At 45.6% G+C, this 19,464-nt stretch overlaps 1 protein-coding gene across 6 annotated transcripts in view; it reads left to right on the top strand.

Moving 5' to 3' along the window:
• Positions 1 to 237: 237 nt before the first annotated feature.
• Positions 238 to 19,464, top strand: part of LOC102368098 (myosin-7B) — a 61,804-nt gene continuing 42,577 nt past the window's right edge. For 3 of the 6 annotated variants that reach the window (XM_025195157.1, XM_025195156.1, XM_025195155.1), the window contains exons 1-11: positions 240 to 365; positions 1,169 to 1,330; positions 2,163 to 2,266; positions 6,264 to 6,407; positions 7,295 to 7,451; positions 8,880 to 8,907; positions 10,589 to 10,685; positions 11,516 to 11,539; positions 13,334 to 13,426; positions 15,409 to 15,472; positions 15,593 to 15,691. In XM_025195157.1, coding sequence (XP_025050942.1) covers positions 1,234 to 1,330; positions 2,163 to 2,266; positions 6,264 to 6,407; positions 7,295 to 7,451; positions 8,880 to 8,907; positions 10,589 to 10,685; positions 11,516 to 11,539; positions 13,334 to 13,426; positions 15,409 to 15,472; positions 15,593 to 15,691 — 907 coding nt within the window. In that variant the 5' untranslated portion in view covers positions 240 to 365; positions 1,169 to 1,233. Of the gene's footprint in view, positions 366 to 1,168; positions 1,331 to 2,162; positions 2,267 to 6,263; positions 6,408 to 7,294; positions 7,452 to 8,879; positions 8,908 to 10,588; positions 10,686 to 11,515; positions 11,540 to 13,333; positions 13,427 to 15,408; positions 15,473 to 15,592; positions 15,692 to 19,464 lie in introns of those variants that run through there. The other 3 variants (XM_025195158.1, XM_006038625.2, XM_025195159.1) reach the window with 3 other exon arrangements.

The following is a 19,464-nucleotide window of genomic DNA, read 5'->3' as shown; positions in this document are numbered from 1 at the left end:
AAGATTCAAGCAAAGGGCAAGAATCAGTGTAGTTCTTATATCTCTGCTTGCCGCTGCTCCACTCCAGATGAGGAAGGCACACACTGACTGTGAGAGCCATGCTGCTTCCCAAACTGGATCTTCTCTCACTGCCTTTGTACTTGCCTGACAATACAAGAATAAAAATAACCAGCCTGCATTTGCAGAGAGATAAAAGCGAAGTTTGCCTTTTGTGTCTCACTGGGCAATAGGGCAGCAGCACCAATGGAGTTGTGTGGACATGACACATGGGAATTTCTGACATATCTCTTCCCACTCTGACCTTGACAGACACAATAAAAAGGGGCTTCACTGCACACACACAGCCACTCAGTCCTAAAACCAAGGTTAGTAATAAAGAGCATGTTTGCTGTGTGCATGCCTATTCCAGATTACTAACCCACTTCACTGCCAGCAAAGTACAAGTTACCTAAGGAAAGGGACTGACATACTAACTCTAAAGTGGTGCAGGGGAGGGTGATTCTGGCCAGCATGATTGAGATGTAGAAATGGACAGAAAAAAATGCACATTTAATAAGATCTGTACAATCTGCAAAGTTACTAACTAGTAGCACTTGTTGAAGCATTAGATGCGGCATTGCTGTTCGGTTGCATGATATTGTTTTGTATAGACAAAATGAAGTAATATCATAATAATATCACTTGTCTGAACAGCCATTGCTGCACCTACCTAGAAGACACCAGTGATTTTTTGTGAGTTTACACTTCAGCTCTTATTGTGACTGTTTTCCAATGCTAACTCTGGAGCAGGAGAATCTTATCTTCTCATGGGATTTACAAAAGTGACATATATGTTGACAGTACTAAGAACTAGGAACTGTTTTAGCAGCATTTATCGTGAAAATGGGGTTTAATGTGGACTCTTTTGCTGGTGAAAGAAAATATAAATGTGCAAAAGACAGACATCAATAGCATCAGAACTAAATTCCACTTTAAATCTCAATACAGTCAAGATATGCATTGCAGCTAGTAATTACACTAGAAAACCTGAATTTGTAGTTCATTGTCAATATATTTATTTATAGCCTCAAGTTAATGGCATGTTGAAAACTGTCTCATCTCTAGGCAGCCAGGAAGCAGGTATTTTCTCTCTTAATTGATCCCTTGTTTCTGTTTCCCTCTGTTTCAGTGCTCTGGAGGCTTTGGTTCAACTCTTTTTGCTGCTGCCAAACTTTTTTCTTTCTACCAGGCAAGATGTCTATGTTAGATATGACCGAGTTTGGGGAGGCTGCTGAATACCTCCGGAAAAGCTACACAGAGCAACTGAAGCTTCAAACCATCCCATTTGATGGTAAGATCAGCACCAGTTTGGAGCATGACAAAAGCTGGTAATGAGGCAGCTCACAGCCAGGTCTTCCTTTGTAAAGTGTTCCCATCTTCCTTCCCTTCCCTCGTAGGGTTTTATAGCATCATTTGGTCTCCATTTTCCCCAAGATAACAGGAACAGGAGAATCATTGTACCTGCATCTCTGTTCTTCTGCTCACTTGTAAGAAGTTAGAGGACCAGAAGAACTCAGCACTAGGGAGAGGCAACAGCTGCTTTTGGTGCTTTCTTTGGTTTGTGATGTGGCTGCTCATCAGCACCCAGATAGTATGCAGAAGTCCTGAGTGACGTAGCAACAATAAAGGGTCTCTATGGGCAATACTGGCTAAGTGAAACTTTCTATAGTTCCATTTCACTTTGTAGATTGACAGAAATCACTGTAGAGACTTTCTTGTCATTCTCTTATCATACTGGAGCCAGATATTCTATTACCAGTATCAGAGAGCTAAAGTGTCTAGGCATAAACCTGTTTTTGTTCACTTGGTTCTTCTATAGATACTATAGGACTAAGGGAGGGAAATGCAAAGAACAAGAATTGTGCTTTCTATAATTCACATTTTTCCAGAAGCATGCATATGCATCAAAGAGCTGACTTAAATTAATATTAAAAATAATCAGGACAAATTAAGCAGATCAGGAATGAAAATGACTAGGAAGTCTCAGATGAAATTATAAAAAGCACAGGAAGGAAAACAAAGTTGTCCCTCAAAATTACCAGAACGTGTTCTTGGTTTCTGAAAGCTATTGATAATTGCAGAGGGTTTCATTAGTTTCCTTTCCTTTCCTTTCCTACCTTAAGGAAAGAAGCGAGCGTGGATACCAGATGAGAAGGAAGCCTACCTTGAGATTGAAATCAAAGAATCCTCTGGTGGCAAAGTCATCGTGGAAACCAAAGATAAGCAAGTAAGCAAAGCAGTTTTAATTTTTCAAGTGGATGGCTGGAGGAGTGGGGGAAAAAGGAAAGGAAAGGAATATGTGTGTGAGGGGATGTATGTCTGAACAGATTGTATCTGACACTAGACAAGTTCTAATTCACAGCATTCAAATGATCAACATTCAATCCTTCAGCTTAGTACTGAACATGCCTTTTGTTACACAGAAGTGTATTATATGACAAAGGACAAATACTTTCCAAACATGCCAGTGTTTTAATATACTGCCATCAAATGCTCCATTTAAAAAAATCCACCATAAAAGACAGATTGCAAGAATGAGAGTAGGACTTCCCTGAGCCAAGACATCAGCTGGTATCCTAACAGCTGTAACAATAGTCAACAGGAGAAGACTAGTCATTCTTTGAAAACAGCCTGTTGCGACATAGAACTGCATTATTCAACAAATCTTGCAAGAGAAAATCATTTGCAGCTGGAGATAAGGGCCCAAATTTTACTTTGCTTATTCTGAAGCTCCATCAGCATAGCAGAGAAGAGCATTTTTCCTATTTTATGTATAGGTATTGCTACACCAGTCACTGCCATAGTATCTTCAAGCTACAGTTTTGGTAGATTGGTTTTGGTACATATGATTAAAGATCTGTTCTTTTCCTATAAAGCAATTGTTATGCACACAAGGCCTAGTTCTGAACTTTGTTGCACCCCTATCAGTCCACCAGGCCTCACCTCATTTACCCCAATGCCAATGGGAAATCAATGGTGTTACACCAGTATAGGGTTGCTCTCAGATGAGATTTATGGACATAGGTGAAGTTACTCCCAATTGAATGGTGCCAGGGGTCAGAATCTGCTTCTGTGAATTTATATTGTCAAAATAATATGCAGTAAAAATAATAATGTATAAGCTGGAGCTGAATTCTATTTCATGACACCAGTTATATAAGATAGCAGAGGATTTCTTTACTTGCATTTTTAATGTGATGATCACTACACCAAGCAGTAACTTGTATCTCTCTAAAGCTGGAGCTGATTGAAAATAGATTTTATGTCCCATGGAAGTTTGAAGTATTTGAAAATAGTTCCTACAGAACTGGGACAAAAAACCACATTTTTTTCCACAAAACAAAATTCCAACAAAATGTTTTCTTTCAAGAATTATGGAAATTTCACTTTAATTCCTGGAATTTTTATGTAAAATAAACTACATTTTGAAACAAAAACACTGATGCTTGGTGTTTTGAAAATACCAATGTGGAACTATAGGACCTTTTTTGTTTGTTTGTTTGTTTGTTTGTTTTTTGTTTGTATAAAATATTTTGGTTATGTCAGCTAGATTCTTTCAGTGTAGGTTTCCCAAACAGCTTTGTCTAAATCATATCTATACTCTGATTCCCAGTGCCTCATTTTAGCCAAAAACAGATCTCCCTGGTACATTTACTATTAGCTAATAAAAATCTCTCTAAAAGCTTTGCCTCAACTCTTATTAACAGGGACATTTGCTGAATTCAGCCTCTTGCAGTCAGGCACAGATGTGTAATGTGAGAGTTTTCCAGTGCTTGGACTGAGAGGATTAAATACATCCAGTTACAAGTGATGAACTATACACTTCAGCTGTCTGTCTAAATAAACCTCCATGATTAAAAGATTGTACCATATTAGGTTGTTCAATCGGGGGTTGGGTTAGATGATCTCTTGGAGTCCCTTCTGACCCTAATTTTCTATGATTCCATATTATTTTAGGCTATGTATATCAGAATAGGCCCGCAAGCATATCACCTAAATGAAAGAGTAAGCAGATAGTAGCAGGAGCACTCAATTGTCACCAGTGATGGGAAAGGCCTGGTAGAGCTGCCAGACTGTATCCAGATGAAATGCACTGCTCTTCCCCATTGTAAGCTGATACCATGGCTAAACCTTCCTAGAAAAGCCAGACAAGTCCCTATCACTGTGGAGATGAAGGTGGGAGAGTTTGGTAGGAGGTGGTGGGATCTGTCTAGATGCTTCTCACTGAGCTGTTATGCCTGACAACTGTAAGAAGGTCTGGCAGAACGGGGACATCAAAGGGAGTGGGGCTTCCACCTGGGATGGGGACAGTTAGGACCACTTCTTATGGATCCACAGGCATTAACACTCTTAGAAGATTCTCTGGCTCCCCTGAAGGTGTGGAATGTTTTGGAGGGAGTGGCCTTTGGGGGAGCCATTGATAAGGAGCTTTGTGGGATGGAGAAGGAATGTGGCCCCTCATGGAGGGAGGTAGCTGTGACTGACAAGAGGCTGACCCTGGGGGATTTTCACAGGAATTTGGGTGGTAGTTGGACCATAGGGTAAAGTTTTTATCAGTTGTGTTTTATCATACTCTGTCTAAGCATATGCTCACTTCTCTTTTTTTTTTTTTTTACACAATTTGATCTTCCTTGTAATAAGCCCTTTTCTGTTTCTGTTATTTTACCAAAGTGCCTGTGGTAAACTGTGATTTCTAGGCAAATTAATAACCTAGGCATACCCATTTGGAATACTGGGGAACCAAGAAGCTTACACAAACCCAGGGTGTATCTCTGGGAGCACCCCACCACCCCAGGGTTTTGTCTGGGATAGTGGCATGGTTGAAGAGCTGGCAGTGACTGATAAGGGATGGATACCAAGGGGGTATAAAATGCTAATTATTGCTTCAGTCATCCTCTTTCCTCAGTACCCAGCCTCCATCTTCCACTTCAACACCCATTGATCTTTCATAGCAGAAACAGTGCATGATGCATCTCATGGTCCTCCCCAACATTTGCTCTGTTGAAAAGAAATGGCTGTGGCTTTTCAGGGCCATGGCAGGTTAAGTGAGGGAGGGGGTCATGGCATCTCTGAGTACTTGGTGGGGAGCCCTGATCTGAAAAGCATCTCTGCAAAATGCTAGAATAGGGATAAACCTCCAGGGGCTCTGAGTGCTTGTGTGTCATGTTGGGGAGAGCATAAGAACAATGATTGTGGATGGAATTTGGACTTAGAATTTGAACAATATCTGGCTAAGCCACGCCCTTTCCTTCTTGCCCATCATCATCATCATCTCCCCCCCACCAAGAAAGACAAAATTCTACCCTCAGTGATGACATTAGCGCTTCCTATGGGCCTGACAGGTGTCACAGATTAGGGTTTAGCAAGCAACTCAACAGATGCTGGATCTAAAGGAATGGCTGCCTGGGTCCCTTTCTTGGAGTGATGCTGGCTCAGCAGGCTCAGGGGAGCCGAAAGCAACAACAGCTCATTTATGGCATTTAAGCTGAGAGCTGCACCTCTTCCAGAAGGAGCGTGTGTGGAGAAAGATGGAGCCACAGTTTCAGAATAAATTTCCTGAGCAGTGCTGCAATATTACACAGGACTGGAGGCAGAAGATAGGTGGGAAAGAGAGGCTTTGCCACTGACAGACCCAATGCTGAGGAGAGGCCTGGGGAACTGCAGCTCAATCTATGCTCTCCCTTAGACACTGAAAGTATTTCCCTCATGGGCTGTGGTTCTGAAACCAAGGTCTGATGGTCAGTGCTCCACAGCTGATCCATGGACTGCACTGCATCTCATGTGCTGTAATAATGTTTTCAATTTAAAATTTGACAGTGCATGGTGGATTGTGAGAAATCTTAAATGTTGACAGTGTTCTTTTGGTCCAGAAGTTTGGGGACTACTGCTCTAGAGTAAAAAAAAAATTGACCATCTGAGAGTCACAAGAATGCAAAGACCTGGCTAAGACTGGGCCAAATGATTCAGCTGCCATTTACACTGGAATAAATCAAAGTACTTCCATAAACAGGATTATTTTGACATAAATGAGATTAGAATCAAGTACTTTGTGCAAAAGAACAGGGGCTAAGAGAAGATAGATGGGAATGAGCAGCAAGATGCCATAGCAGTGCTTATGATGACTGAGAGACCTAGTCCAGGGTTGAAGGAACAAGCCACTTTGCAGTGTATGTGAAATGCCTCTTCTTGAACCTCTCTCACTCTGCCTTGTTTCCTCCCTCCAGACTCGTGTTGTCAAGGAGGATGACATGCAGCAGATGAATCCTCCCAAGTTTGATATGATAGAAGACATGGCTATGCTGACTCACCTAAACGAGGCCTCTGTGCTGTACAACTTAAAGCGCCGCTATTCCCACTGGATGATCTATGTGAGTCAGCCTGGCTTCCTACCCAGGGGCAGAGATAGGGATAAGCTTTGTACCAGCATAGTGAAGAGTTCCAAAGTCTGGTTTAAATATCAAAAGTCTGAAACAATACATTTCTCTTGTCAATATGGGCAGCCCTTATTATCCCAGCTACCCAGCCATGCTAGGTAGGGGCGAGCTTCAAGGACACTAAACCCATTGCTTAGGAACTTTTTCCGTTCAGTGTTCCTTACAACAACAGGAACAGTGTTCCTGTTCCTTATAACAACATGTGAGTTAGATTCCCCCAGACATTTGTACTTTGTAAGTGGCAGATTTATCATGGAGTCATTAGATTCACTTGGAAAACATGATCAAGAGAAATAGGACTCGAGGCCAGTCTTGAGATGCTAGGAAAAGAGACCCACTTACCTCAGAGTCTGTAAAACTAAACAGAATGCCAGGACATTTTCAAAAAGGCTGAAAGGACTTCTAGATACCCTAAAGTCAACCTCCCGGAACACCATTAGTAAGGCTACCAGCCTCAGGGAGGTGTCATAGTTGAAAAAGGCATTCTAGAAGAGCTGTTATTGTTAAGGTCAGCTATCCAGGTAGAGGGGAGGTTAGTGATTGGAAAATCAGCTGCCCAGGGGATAGCAGTAGAATATCACCATCCAGGTAAGTGGGCTGGTATCATAGGCACATTCGTGCTATTAAGGCCACTTGCATCCCTGGTATCTGAAAGACCACCAGTGAAGCCTGGGGTAGGCAGGTCTCCTTGTTTCCAGTGTGCAAGTGAGTGAAATGCAGAGTGAAATTTCTGAGTGAAATGCAGGGACTTTGCACAGTCTTTCTTCTATATGGAGGCAGGTGTGTTATCCTTCATTCACACACCTTCCTTCTGTCCTCAGACCTATTCAGGATTATTCTGCGTCACTATAAACCCATATAAGTGGCTTCCAGTCTACACTGCCCCTGTGGTAGCAGTCTACAAGGGAAAGCGGAGGTCTGAGGTCCCACCCCACATCTACTCCATTGCAGACAATGCCTACAATGACATGTTGCGCAGTAAGTCTGTCAGCTTTCCTCACATCCCTGCCTTCTCTCCACTGAGACAGGTGCCCATCTTTGCACAGTGAGGAAGGGAAGCCTGGTGATACACTAAAATCCATTCACAAAAAAAATCTAAGACATAACAGATATGGGTAGGGTTGCCAACTCTGAATCTGTAACAAGAGGTTTCATCACATGACGTAATGACATTAATTACAGTGCACAGATTTTATGTAAGGAAGGCAAATGCACATTACTGTTACATTTCAAAAACCATTACCTGGATTGCTGTATAAATCAGATTCAACATTTAATATTTAATTTAATCAATGCCCTATCATTTATCTCCTGCGTGACTCTCAGCAGTCTCCTGGAGATTTATGTCTAATTCCTGGAGACTCTGGGGCAATCTTGGAAGGTTGGCAACTCTAGATACTGGGGTAGACCCAAGCCCAGAACAAAGGCAGCCACCTGGATCTGGATCAGAACCTTGTGGTTTTGGACCAGTACTAGGCAGGCAACTTGTCAATCTTTCTGGATCATGGTGTACGTATGAAACATCACCAGGACCTTTGATGCGTATGCCTAGACAAGAATATGGAGGATTGGAGGCTGCCCAGACCTTGCTTCCCCCATTTAGACCATTGAGACAGCATCCAAAGGCCAAACTGGGTCTGGACAGTTGGTGCCTTGCTGCTGTAATTATGTGTGCATCCAGTCATCGAACCAGGTCTCCCATATGGCAGACAAGGATTTTATCACTGAACCATAACAGTGGGTTGGACCAACACAAATGGCATTTATTAAAAATAATAAAAAATACATAGCACATTTCATCCAGAATAAGCAGAGCCTGAGTGGGCTTTAGAAACTGTCTCTCCATATATAACTGTACTTCATCCTGATGTCTGGCTGCTTCCCAGCTACGTCTTGAACCAGGTTTCCAGTGACACTGCAGAACAGCCTTTTAATAGGGGAAGTAACCAGTAAACTATGTAACTGAAACCCTAAGCAGGAGAGGACAAAAGGGATTTCAGTGGCACTAGCTTGTTTTTCTAGGCAGTCTGTGGAGGGAGCACACCGAACTGGGTCTAAGCTCTTGCCATCAGTACCCAATCTAAAGAAAGAGCCACAGGCTCATCAGATAAAAAAAGAACCCCCTTAGAAATGTAAAGACAATAGAATCGATCCCAGCATGGCTGCCACTCCCACACAGCTTCTACATGCAGTCTGGAAGCACAGGAACTACACTGGGGTTCTTTCTGATTGGGAAAGCTTCACAGCACTAAGCCAGATGCACAGGGTCCAGCCAGGGAATTTCTGTGAATGAAGGGAAGATGCCTCGACATGTGTGTGTGATAGGCCGTGGGGAATTTTCAGGGGTCTTTCTTGTTACATCCATCCTAGCACATTCCAGTCTAACATCTACTCCATCTCTTCCAGATCGTGAGAACCAGTCAATGCTCATCACGTAAGTAACCCATGCTGCTTTCTCTGCCTTCACAGCCAGTGTCTTTAGCTTAAATGCCTGAGGCCCAATTCTCCTCCCCAGCCCCTCCCCCCCCCCCAAAAAATGAGTTGTACAAGTTGTTATTAGGGTTACTAACAGCCCTTTATGCTCCCATATCTCGTTCCAACCTCCAAGGGAGGCCAGGATTTATCCAGGGAAAAGCATCCTCCCCCACAAAAAAGTGACACCTCATCCCATGAGTCCTAAATTGCATTGGGTGCTTTCCAGCTGTCAAAGCCACCCAGTTCCTCATAAGGCCCCTGTCAGACCCAACCACATGCTAGCACCCCAGAATACATCTCTTTCATGCACCCATCACAGCTGCCAGAAGCTGCCCAGATGGAGATTGCTCATCCAATTCTTGTTCAACCTTACCAGTAGACTCTACCCTGCCACCAGGAAGCAAAGTATTTCCACAACATAGATGCTGGGGGCTAAGCTGCAGCTGGGAAAGTAAAGGCATTGTCCTCTGGGACTAACACACATGTTCCTTAATGTTTCTGTCTGGAAATGTAAGGATATGGGCAAGGCCAGGGTGGACAATGTGGAAGGCAAAAGCTGAGGCGAGTGGATGATGAGGCAGGAGGCCAAGATCAGGTGCATGATTGGGGAGGAGGCAGGCCAGGTTAATTTTAAGTGACACATAGATAAGGGCTATATAAAGTGCTCTGAAGGACCGTACCCTGCTGCCAGGAGCCACTGACATTCTTAGCCTCAGCCATAGCCTAATTAGGTAATGAAAGGGCTAAGACAGAGATGCTTGGCTCTTGTCCTGTAGAGGCTCCATTCCCTCTCCGGTCTCCCATAGCCCTGCTCTTTGTGATCTGGGATTACAATAGGAGAGCAGCTAACTATAGGAATGAAATCACTGCAAGACCTTCCAGAGAGCCAGTGCCAGAGGACTGTGCAAAGGGCAGCGTGAATAGCCTATGTGTTACAGATATTCAGTCCCTGGCACTCACCTGGCCTCTAGGGGCCCCATAATCCTGAGTCATTGTACTAAATGGAATGAGCTTACTCTGGATAGAAGCCCCTCTCCCCACTCCAATGCACTATGCATGTAGGTGAAAATGTCTGAGAATGTGCAGGAGGAGAATGGTTCCTCAGTGACCCCCAGAACTGCTGGGTCCACAGACATGCACTTCATGACAAAAATCGACAGAGGCCAGGAACAGTCTGCATTGGCTCTGGGGAAGGGCAGTCCTTCTGCACCAGGACCCAGGAAGCAATTGCCTTTGTGTGCATGGAGGGTTTGCCCAGGTATCCCAGCCCTTTGATAGCTGCCCCCAGTGGAGCTGCCCCAGTGACAACTCTTAATGTAGAATGGCAGAGTCCAGGTACATATCAGATCAAGTTACTTCATTGCAAATTCCAGCAGTTCTGCTTTCCTGTATTGCTGTTGATGGTGCTGTTGCCTTGGCTAGGAACCCCTTTGCAGACAAAGCCACTGACTCCTTTTCGGTCCACCATAAAATCAGCAGAGACCAAGGGTTGTGACAGTGCCCTGAAGTTTTGTTTTTCTTATGCGACACTGCTAGCGGGTATCTGGGCCATTCTCTTGTTTTCTCTTGTAAAGTCTCTGTGTAAAGTGTTGCTTGTTTCTGCCTCATTTTCTTGATCTGTGTATTTCTGTTACCCTAAGCGGAGAATCTGGTGCTGGTAAGACTGTAAACACCAAGAGGGTTATTCAGTACTTTGCCATTGTCGCAGCCTTGGGCGACACACCAGGCAAGAAAACAGTAAGGCCCTTGTTTGACAGAAACTTCTTCTGTTTCTTTTTTCTTTCTTCTTCTTTTGTTTTTTCTTTCTTTTACCTTTTTAATTTTTCTTTTATCCTTTTGGGATTTGGAGGCATGCGTGGATCAGGATCTGCCAGGACTTTGCTTTTCCTTTTCCTTTTGAACAAGCAAGGTTTGAAACAACTGCTCATAGAGAAATGGAATTTTAAGTGGCAGCACCAAATGGCTCAGGTGCACAGAGGTAGTTGGAGGTGCCTGCCAACTCCACCCCAACAGATTTTCTTTTTCAGAAGTGAAAAGGGAACTGACCTCATGGCCATTTCCATTCCTGCCTCTTTTAAGCCTTTCTGCTTTTCTTTTTTCTTCTTCCTTTTTTTGCTCTTTTGTTAATTTTGATACTTTTCCATCTTGCGTTTTTTTTTTCCTGCTCTTGTTTTGATTCTTTCTTGTATTTCTTTGGTGTTGACTATTTTTGAGCTACCCTTACTGTTCCTTATTTCTTGTGGATGCTTGAAGCTCCAGCCTGCTTTTCCTTCACAGAAGCAAACTGGTTGCTTTTGGTATTAGCCAAGCAAGTTTTCAGCATTGTTTTCCTTTCCTCTTCTCTGGATTTGGATTTAACTGTTCTAGCTTTTTGTTGCTTTTCTTCTTTTTCTTGACCTAATCTCTTTAACATCTTTTTGTTGTATTTTTTTTTTATTTTAATCCTTCAACCTTTTGGACATTTTTAGTAACTAAATTTTAACATCCTGCTTTTCTGATGATGCTTTCATGTGATTCTGACCTGTCTTATCTTGAATTCTAAAGGCAGTTGTCTTTTCTTTCTCTAGCAAGCTCCTGCCACTAAAACTGGGGTAAGTTTACAAGAAACAGGGTCCCTGTCCTCAAGTCTGAGAACCAAATTCTAAAGCAGCACCTTAATTCCTACCTATGTTAGAGAGTTGTTTGACTTGGTTCTGATATCACTTATGACAGGGCAAGTCAGGAATAACCCTATTGCATTAGGGAAGTGTCTTCATTATAAAACTGGTGAGACCAAAATTACCGGTAAATCCCTCTGCACACTACTGAGTTTTGTTTTTGTGAAATATCTAGATGTTTTATACCAAGAAAATGATGTTATAGGAGCTGAGATGATCCTAGAACTGGTAAATCCATTGTATTGATAAGTAATTGTTTCTGTATATAGTGTAGGGGATGGAGTTCGGAGAGGCAGTAGAGGTGCTGAATTAACAGATCAATTTACAATCACAGCAAATCACATAAAGGACCTAAAGTGTCATCTTTGTACAGGATCCCATTACTGCTCCAAGGACACAGATCCATACTAAACCAATATACTGTGCTTTGGCAATCCTCCCTCCACAGCACAGTACTATGTAGTAAAACACTCTGGCATTAGATAAAAAGCCATGCAATGAAAGGGTTGTGATTCCCTGAAGTGTTTCTGGAAGTGGTGTCAGTAAGGCAGGGTGAATTTTTCTGGGGAAAAAGTGCAAGCAACCCCAAACCTGAGACAAAACCAGCTTCTCTTCTTCTCTGCCTCATCCAGGCTTCTCTCCCTCATATAATTTCAGTGGGGTATAAGATGCAGAGTATCTGCAAGCCCAGGGACATGGCTAGTAAGTGGTGAATGTGGCTGTAAAATGCCCAGCATGTTGTGTGAAGGGAGTGTATTAGGAAGGGATCAGAAGCTGAATTTTGGGCAAGTCTATGAAGTATAGTGAGTAAATTATATACATTTTATGCCTAGAATAGCAGGGGGCAAGGGAGCTATGCAGCAGTGTGTATGAAAGGCAGAAGCTGGGGGCACTGTGACAGGATTTGGGATGAAAAGGAGGCCAGAATCCATGGGTATAGTTACAGTCGTTTGATGTACTTTGTGTTTCCCAACTTCCTGTCCTTTAAGGTTTGTAAGTGTAAGTTCCACAGTCTAGTTTCCTCTTTCATAGAGCAGTCTATTAAGACTTATTTCACTGTTAAGTTATTGATATATATTTAAAATTTTGATTCTACTTTATAATTAGCAAATCATTTGCCTGCAATTCTTCTTTGTTTACTGTACATTATTGTTGGCTTGGAGGGCTGGGACTGCTAGGTATCATTGAAAAAAATCACAATTATCTCCTTCCTCCTTTGCCCCTTCCACCAACTGTCATGATCTTTTTGAAGCTACATTCACCAGGTGCAAAACCAGGTTCTTTTAGTAGCATGACTCCCACTACTCAGGTGTTGGAGGGAGAGGACAGCTATAACTAAAAGCTTGCTAGAGATTGCAATCTTTAGGAGTATCAGTGGCAGACTTCCCCTTCCTGTCATCCGTTTCCACTGTGTAGCTCCCTTTCTAGCCAACAGGACTAGGGAATTTCACATACAGATAAGGGGTAAGGGGTGGAGAATGCCACAGAATTCATGGCCTTCAGTTCTCATTGTTCTCTACATTAAGTACTAACAAGACATCCTAAGAAGGCAGGCAGGCTCTAGCCTGTCCCAGGCTGCAGGGTAACATGACCTTACAAGTATCTCATGAGAGCAGCATAGAGTGAAGGTAAGCAGGTAATCAACCTTGCATCATGTCCGTCTGTAGCATTAGGGATGGATCCTTCCCGCTATGTGCAGCAACAAACTTCCTCTGGTTGTATTTCTAGGGAACCCTTGAAGATCAAGTCATTGAGGCTAATCCAGCTATGGAAGCCTTTGGCAATGCCAAAACCTTGAGAAATGACAACTCTTCACGCTTTGTAAGTATTTTGCAATATATATTGGATAATATATGGTAATTATATATACAATAAATCTGTAGCTGCATATACATGAACCTACCTGCATCTACCATGTGTTTTGTGGAGCTACTTCATATAGGCAGAACAAATCATTTCCATGATTAGTAACTCTCACTGTTTGTATGGTTTGACTATAGGGCATGAGACCCTCTGCTGGTGTAAATCTCTGATTTCAGTCCATTGAAGTAATGCACTGACTTAAATTGATACTAGCTAAATCTCTGGCTCTAAAACAGGAGGCTTGCAAGGAGTGGGATGCCAGACCCAATTCAGATTGCATCAGGCCCTGGAGGGCAACTGGCAATGTTAGGAAAGATCCAGCATGAAGGGAAAACAGGAAGAACTGAGGTTGCTTATCATAACAGCCTGAAATGCCCCAATACACTGATCAAATGTACGCCCTTAGCAGTGCAGCTGTCCCTTCATCAAGCCCAGTCTCTGGCTCTTCTGTAGCTCACAGGGCTTGTTCAGCCACTGGGGCCCTTATATATCCATAACCGTGCACTGGAGATGGCAGCTCTAGCAGCGAATTTCCAGTCCTCTCTGGATTCCCAATGCCTGGGAGCATTGTGGGTGGTTCTGACCTTTAGGGAGACAATCTGCTAGAGCTGTGCAAAGCTTCAGGTGGTGATTTGATTTGGAGGAGATTCGGTGGCCGAATCTCCGAATCGAATCCAGGGACCAATTTATAGGTCCAAATCAATTCAAAGCTCTCCAAATCTTTGGCAAAGATTCAGAGAGCTTTGATGATTCAGGCTGTCCCTGGTGGCTGCAGCAGTGAGTTACAGCCACTCTGAGCTGGTCTCCCCCAGCAACCCTCATGGCTGCCCCCCCGCCCCAGCTCCGTACTTTAAAAAAAGCCCCAGTGCTCACCAGGTGCTGCTGGGTGTGGGGCAATCCCTGCTGCACCCCACTGCCCCATGCTGCATGGGGGGCTCTGCATCAGCCCCCTCGGCCCCCCAGTCCCCCCACCACGGCTGCCCTGCCTGCCGGGGCTGTGGCCATTTAAGAAAACAAAAAAGCCGAGAAAAACTCCAGGACTCACCGCTCCTGGTTCCCCAAAGCTCCTCAGGGCTTTGGGGGCTCCTACAGAGCCCTCACATGGCACAGGGCAGAAGGGATCGCTCCCTGCCAGCAGGAGCCATGAGTCCTGGGGTTTCTTCAGGTTTTTTTTTTCTTAAAGGGCTGGAGCTGACCCATGCAGGGCACCCATGAGGGAGCAGGGGTGGTGGTTCAGGGGCTCATGCAGAGCCCCCCCATGCATCTTAGGGTAGTGGGGGGCAGTGGGGATCACCCCCACCCTGCAGCACCTGCTGAGCCGGGGCTTTTTTTTCCCCAAGTGCCAGGAGCTGGGGTGGGAGGGGCAGCCATTGCCCGGCTGGGAGAGGGGTAGGGGATGGGCCTGGCCTGGCTGACTTGGAGATGTGGCCAAATCGAATCAGGACAGTGATTCGAATCACTGAATCGAACCACTGTCCCCCAAATCCGAATCTGAAGTGAATACTAGCCGCTTTGCACAGGCCTACAATCAGCTGTTGCAAGCCCCATAATTCCACAGCTCATTAGTGCTGTGGGTAGAGCATCACAGACTTCTACAAAAACACCAAGTGCTGCATTCTGCAAGAGAGCAAAATACAGGGAACCAAATCTAAGGCAAGGATTACTTCACTGCAAATCAGATTCCTACGTTTCTAGACTTTAAGGCCAGAAGGAGCCATGAGTCCCTCTCATCCAACATTCTGAGCACTGCAGGCCGCACAATCTGCACTGAACCTAATGAAATATGCTGTATTAGCAGAAAGCAGAGAGGCAGTTAGCACCCTCCAGCCACCTCCTATTTCTGAGTGGCCACCTCAAAGGACAGGGGTTTATGATTGTACCTGCCTTTGTTCATTTACCCAGACCCAGAGCTTACATCCCTCCCTCTGAATGTTTTCTAGGGCAAGTTCATCCGAATCCATTTTGGCCCCTCTGGGAAGCTGGCCTCTGCTGATATTGACATATGTGAGTAAATAACTAGCAGCAAAAGACACAGTTTGGCTGCAAATTTGTTTCTCTGTTTTAGCATTAGTACTGGATTTGTTTCAGAGAAACCCTAACCTCTTCTGCCCTGTCTGTTTCTAGACTTGCTGGAAAAATCAAGAGTGATTTTCCAGCAACCTGGAGAGAGAAGCTACCACATCTACTACCAGATCCTATCTGGGAAGAAACCAGAGCTCCAAGGTAAGGAAGTTCAGGGGAAGAGGAAGAAGAATCAGAGCATCAATCCATATAGCAGGAAATACAGGAAACTAAACGGAAGCTCGTTTAGTCTGATTTTCAGAGGCAATGAGAAATCCCAGCTCCCAGTGCGGCTACATCCTCCTGTAATGGTTCAATGCTGCCACCTGACATATGAGTTGAGAAGAGGGGAGACTGACATGAGCTCTTCAAGTGAATGTCTTGGGGACAGATAAATAAATACTTAGGGGTTGTCTGCACTGTTAGACTAGAGCTCATACAAACATCCTGGCACTGAGTTAAATTAGTACAACAGCAACATGGAGCTCAGTGGGGCCTGGCCACCTATAGATTTCATTAGCTGTGAGGAGCTGTGGAGATTTGCAGTCCACTCTGAGCTCAGGGCTGACACAGGTTGCTGGCAGTACCCGAGTAGCTGGTTTAAACCAGCCTGGGTTTGACTACCTGAGCTGTAGTTACAGCAGAGATAGCAGTGTAGACAGATCCTCTGGAGTCTCCCAGATGATCTCATCTGACCCTGCCATACTCTCACTTGAAATACACTGAGAAGTTCTGCATTCCAGGTGCCACTTAACAGGAAGTGGCAGGGGAAACATTTGCACACTGGAGCAAGATGCTTGATATGCCCCTCAGGAGTGATAAATCTCTTGGCTACTGCCTATTGAGCCTGCTGCTGGATCACAAACAATACCTTATTAGGCAGGTCTGGAGAGCTGTGCAGAGCAGTAATCTTATCTGATGGTCACATGGTCATGGATGGCCACGTCTAAATCAGGCTTCAGCTGGGCAGTGTTCCCAAGACAGCAAAGGAGAGAGGCAGCTCTAGCAGAAATGTGCTTTTCCCAGAGGCAGCCAGGGCTTACAGGGACTGACCAACAAGCTAATCCCATGAAAAACAGCTACAGCTGAGGTAGCAGACAAGACCCATCTGGAATCACACCCAGCTATGCTTCTTTCTATCCTGGCTATCAATTCTTTCAAAAATCAGTGGGGTTTCAAAGCATCCCTGTTCTGCAGCAGGATGAACCTGAGATCTTGGGAAATTTCTTGTGTAAAAAGCAAAGTCACCAGGGCCCTAAAATAGCCACGGTGTCAGTGGACAGCACACTCACCTGCAATGAGGTGCAGCTCAAGCTCCTGATTAGGATCAGGCAGACCAGGGGCTAAGCTCTGGGGCATCACACTGGAGGGACCAGAAATGTCCCAGATGTGGGAACCTTCCCAACAAAAGTTCCATTAACATTGCCAGTTCCTACAGTAAGATTTGCTTTTGACAAACCAGCATTTTCTGATGAAACCCCTTTGGTTGGGAAATTCCTTGCCCAGCTGCCATCCTGACCAATTAAGCAAAGAGGCTTGAGCTCTCCAGCTTTTCACTTCAGCCACACAGGCTTGCAGCCCTCCTGCCACTGCCAGGGCACAGAGTCAGTAACCCATTTCCTTGTAGTGGGATAAGGTGATACATACAGTGCTTCAGGGCCAGCCTAGGTGTACAGTAATGTGATGTGCGGAGCAAAAGATTCACAAGGCAAGTAGGAATAAGACCAGGACAGGAGGAGTGGCTGGGCACTAGGGCTGTGTGAAATGCCTGTGTTTCATTTCAGTTTTGGAGGAACAGTGTTTCGTTTTGGTGTTTCATAGAGCTGTCCAAAACGGCTGCTGCTAGGAGTGCTATCACGGGAAAGTGGATCCCCCTCCTCCATGTCCCCCTGCCTGTGCCCTTCTGCCTCCCAGACTCTGTTCACCAGCACCTCTGTCCAGTGATCCAGGGTTTTGCTGGCGCACATGCTCCCCTTCACCCTCGGGTCGCACACAGTTGCCAGCACATGGACCGGATTGGACCACAACGGATCCAGCCATTTCTTCATTGCCCTCCCTCGGCCACTTCACCAGTGCCTGCACCTCTGGTGACAGCAGCTGGCCCCAGCCAAGAACATCAATCCCCTGCAGCTTCTGCATTTGGTTCTCAAGTTCCCTCACTATGGGGATAAGCTGGCTAAGGAGTGCTGACGGTCTCAGTGGCCTTGAGGAATGATTTGAGGACCACTAAGATCTGGGAGATGGTATCCCACTCTGTTTTGTTAAGCAGGCCACTGATCCCAATCTCCCCAAGCAAGGCCATCTCATGGATGGCCTTCTGTTGCTCCACCAGCCTTTCCAGCATCAGGTATGTGGAGTTCCATCGAGTCTTCACATCCTGGATGATTTTGTGCTGCAGAACGCTCAGCTCTGCCTGTTTGTCCCACAACATTTTGCCCCCCTTGATGCTCTGGTGGAAGTAGCCCACCACCTTCCTGCACTCTGAAATGAGATGGCCAGTTGTGATGGCGCCATCACTGGAAGCCCTGTCCCCCTCCAAGGCATCCCTGACTACAAGGTGAAACTTGTGTACCACACAGTGGATGCCAACAAAGTTGGCATCACAGACCACCTTGACCATATTGGCTCCGTTGTTGGTGACCATGAACCTGCAGGTGAGCTCGCCCTTCCCAATGAGCCACCCCTGCACCATGCGGTTCATGGCCCCATGATTTCCATTGCTGTGTGGGACTCATCCATCACCTCAACTTGAAGAAGAGCCCACCGACAGTCTGACTAATTGCACCAGTGCCCTGTGAGGGAGAGGTAGGCATGATCCCCAGCTGCTCCATATGTTGGAAGTGAAATGCAAGGGCACCTGTGGACCTGCCTTGTGCAGCTCCTCCCTCAAGTACTCCCTGCATGCTTCATACAGGGAGGGCACCACTGCTGAAGGTGGTGCATGCAGGCACTTGGTAGGATGGGGCCACAGGTACCATGAGCTTTCTGAACCCTGGCCGCTCAACTAGGGAGAAGGGCTGGCCATCCAGAGCAAGCATCTCCCCAATGCTCTGGGTGATCTTGCTCACCGTTGCAACGTGCCCTGCTTTCTGTCCGCCTTTGCCCCACTGTTCCAGGGTCCCCTGCCTCTGCTTCGGCAGGACAGAAGCTTTGGAGGGAGAGGGGAACTTCTTTTTGGGCATGCTTCCACTGGTGCCAGGCTGAGGAGGAGCAAAGGCAAGGGGGTGGTGCTTCGTGAGATGCATCAGCATCCCCATGGTGCTGAAGTGTTTCTTCTTCTTGCCCTGGTTGGTCTTATATTGGCAGTGCAAACAGATAGCATACCTGGGATCATCTGCCACCTCAAAATGATCCCACACCACACTACCCCCCTCCAATGTTCCCTATAAGGAGTAGCAGTCCGTGAGCACGCCCCTCGGTCCGGGAGCGTGCCATCTCAGTCCAGTGTGGGACACTTACTGAAGAGGGCTGGGTGCCGGGGGCTGGAGCAGAGAGGCTGGGGGCCAGAGGCTGGTTCTAGGGGCTGGAGGCTGGAGCCGAGAGGCTGAGGGCCGGAGGCTGGGGCCAGGGGCTGGAGGCTGGAGCTGGGGGCTAGAAGCTGGGGCTGGAGGCTGGAGCTGGAGGCTGGGGCCAGGGGCCAGGGGCTGGAGCTGGGGGCTGGCATGGGCTCTGCTGGCTCTGGGGGAGTGCTCCACAAGCTTACAGATGCTGCTCTCTGCTGCTGCTTCTGCTGTAGACAGATGCAACTGCAAAATGGCAGAGAGCAGTTCACAAACAGCTCAACTCTGAAACAGCTTTGAAACACCTGAAACATTTCCAAAACGTTTTGGATGGCCTGTTTCATTTTGGAGCTATTTCAGAGCCTTGCATTTCATTTCAGATTAGGTGTTTTGACTGCCAGGATGTCCGAATTTGAAACGAAACAAAATTCCTGC

The sequence above is a fragment of the Alligator sinensis genome, unplaced genomic scaffold (genome assembly GCF_000455745.1).
Source record: "Alligator sinensis unplaced genomic scaffold, ASM45574v1 scaffold1315_1, whole genome shotgun sequence".
Lineage (NCBI taxonomy): Eukaryota > Metazoa > Chordata > Crocodylia > Alligatoridae > Alligator > Alligator sinensis.
This window is presented reverse-complemented; position numbering and strand designations above follow the sequence as displayed.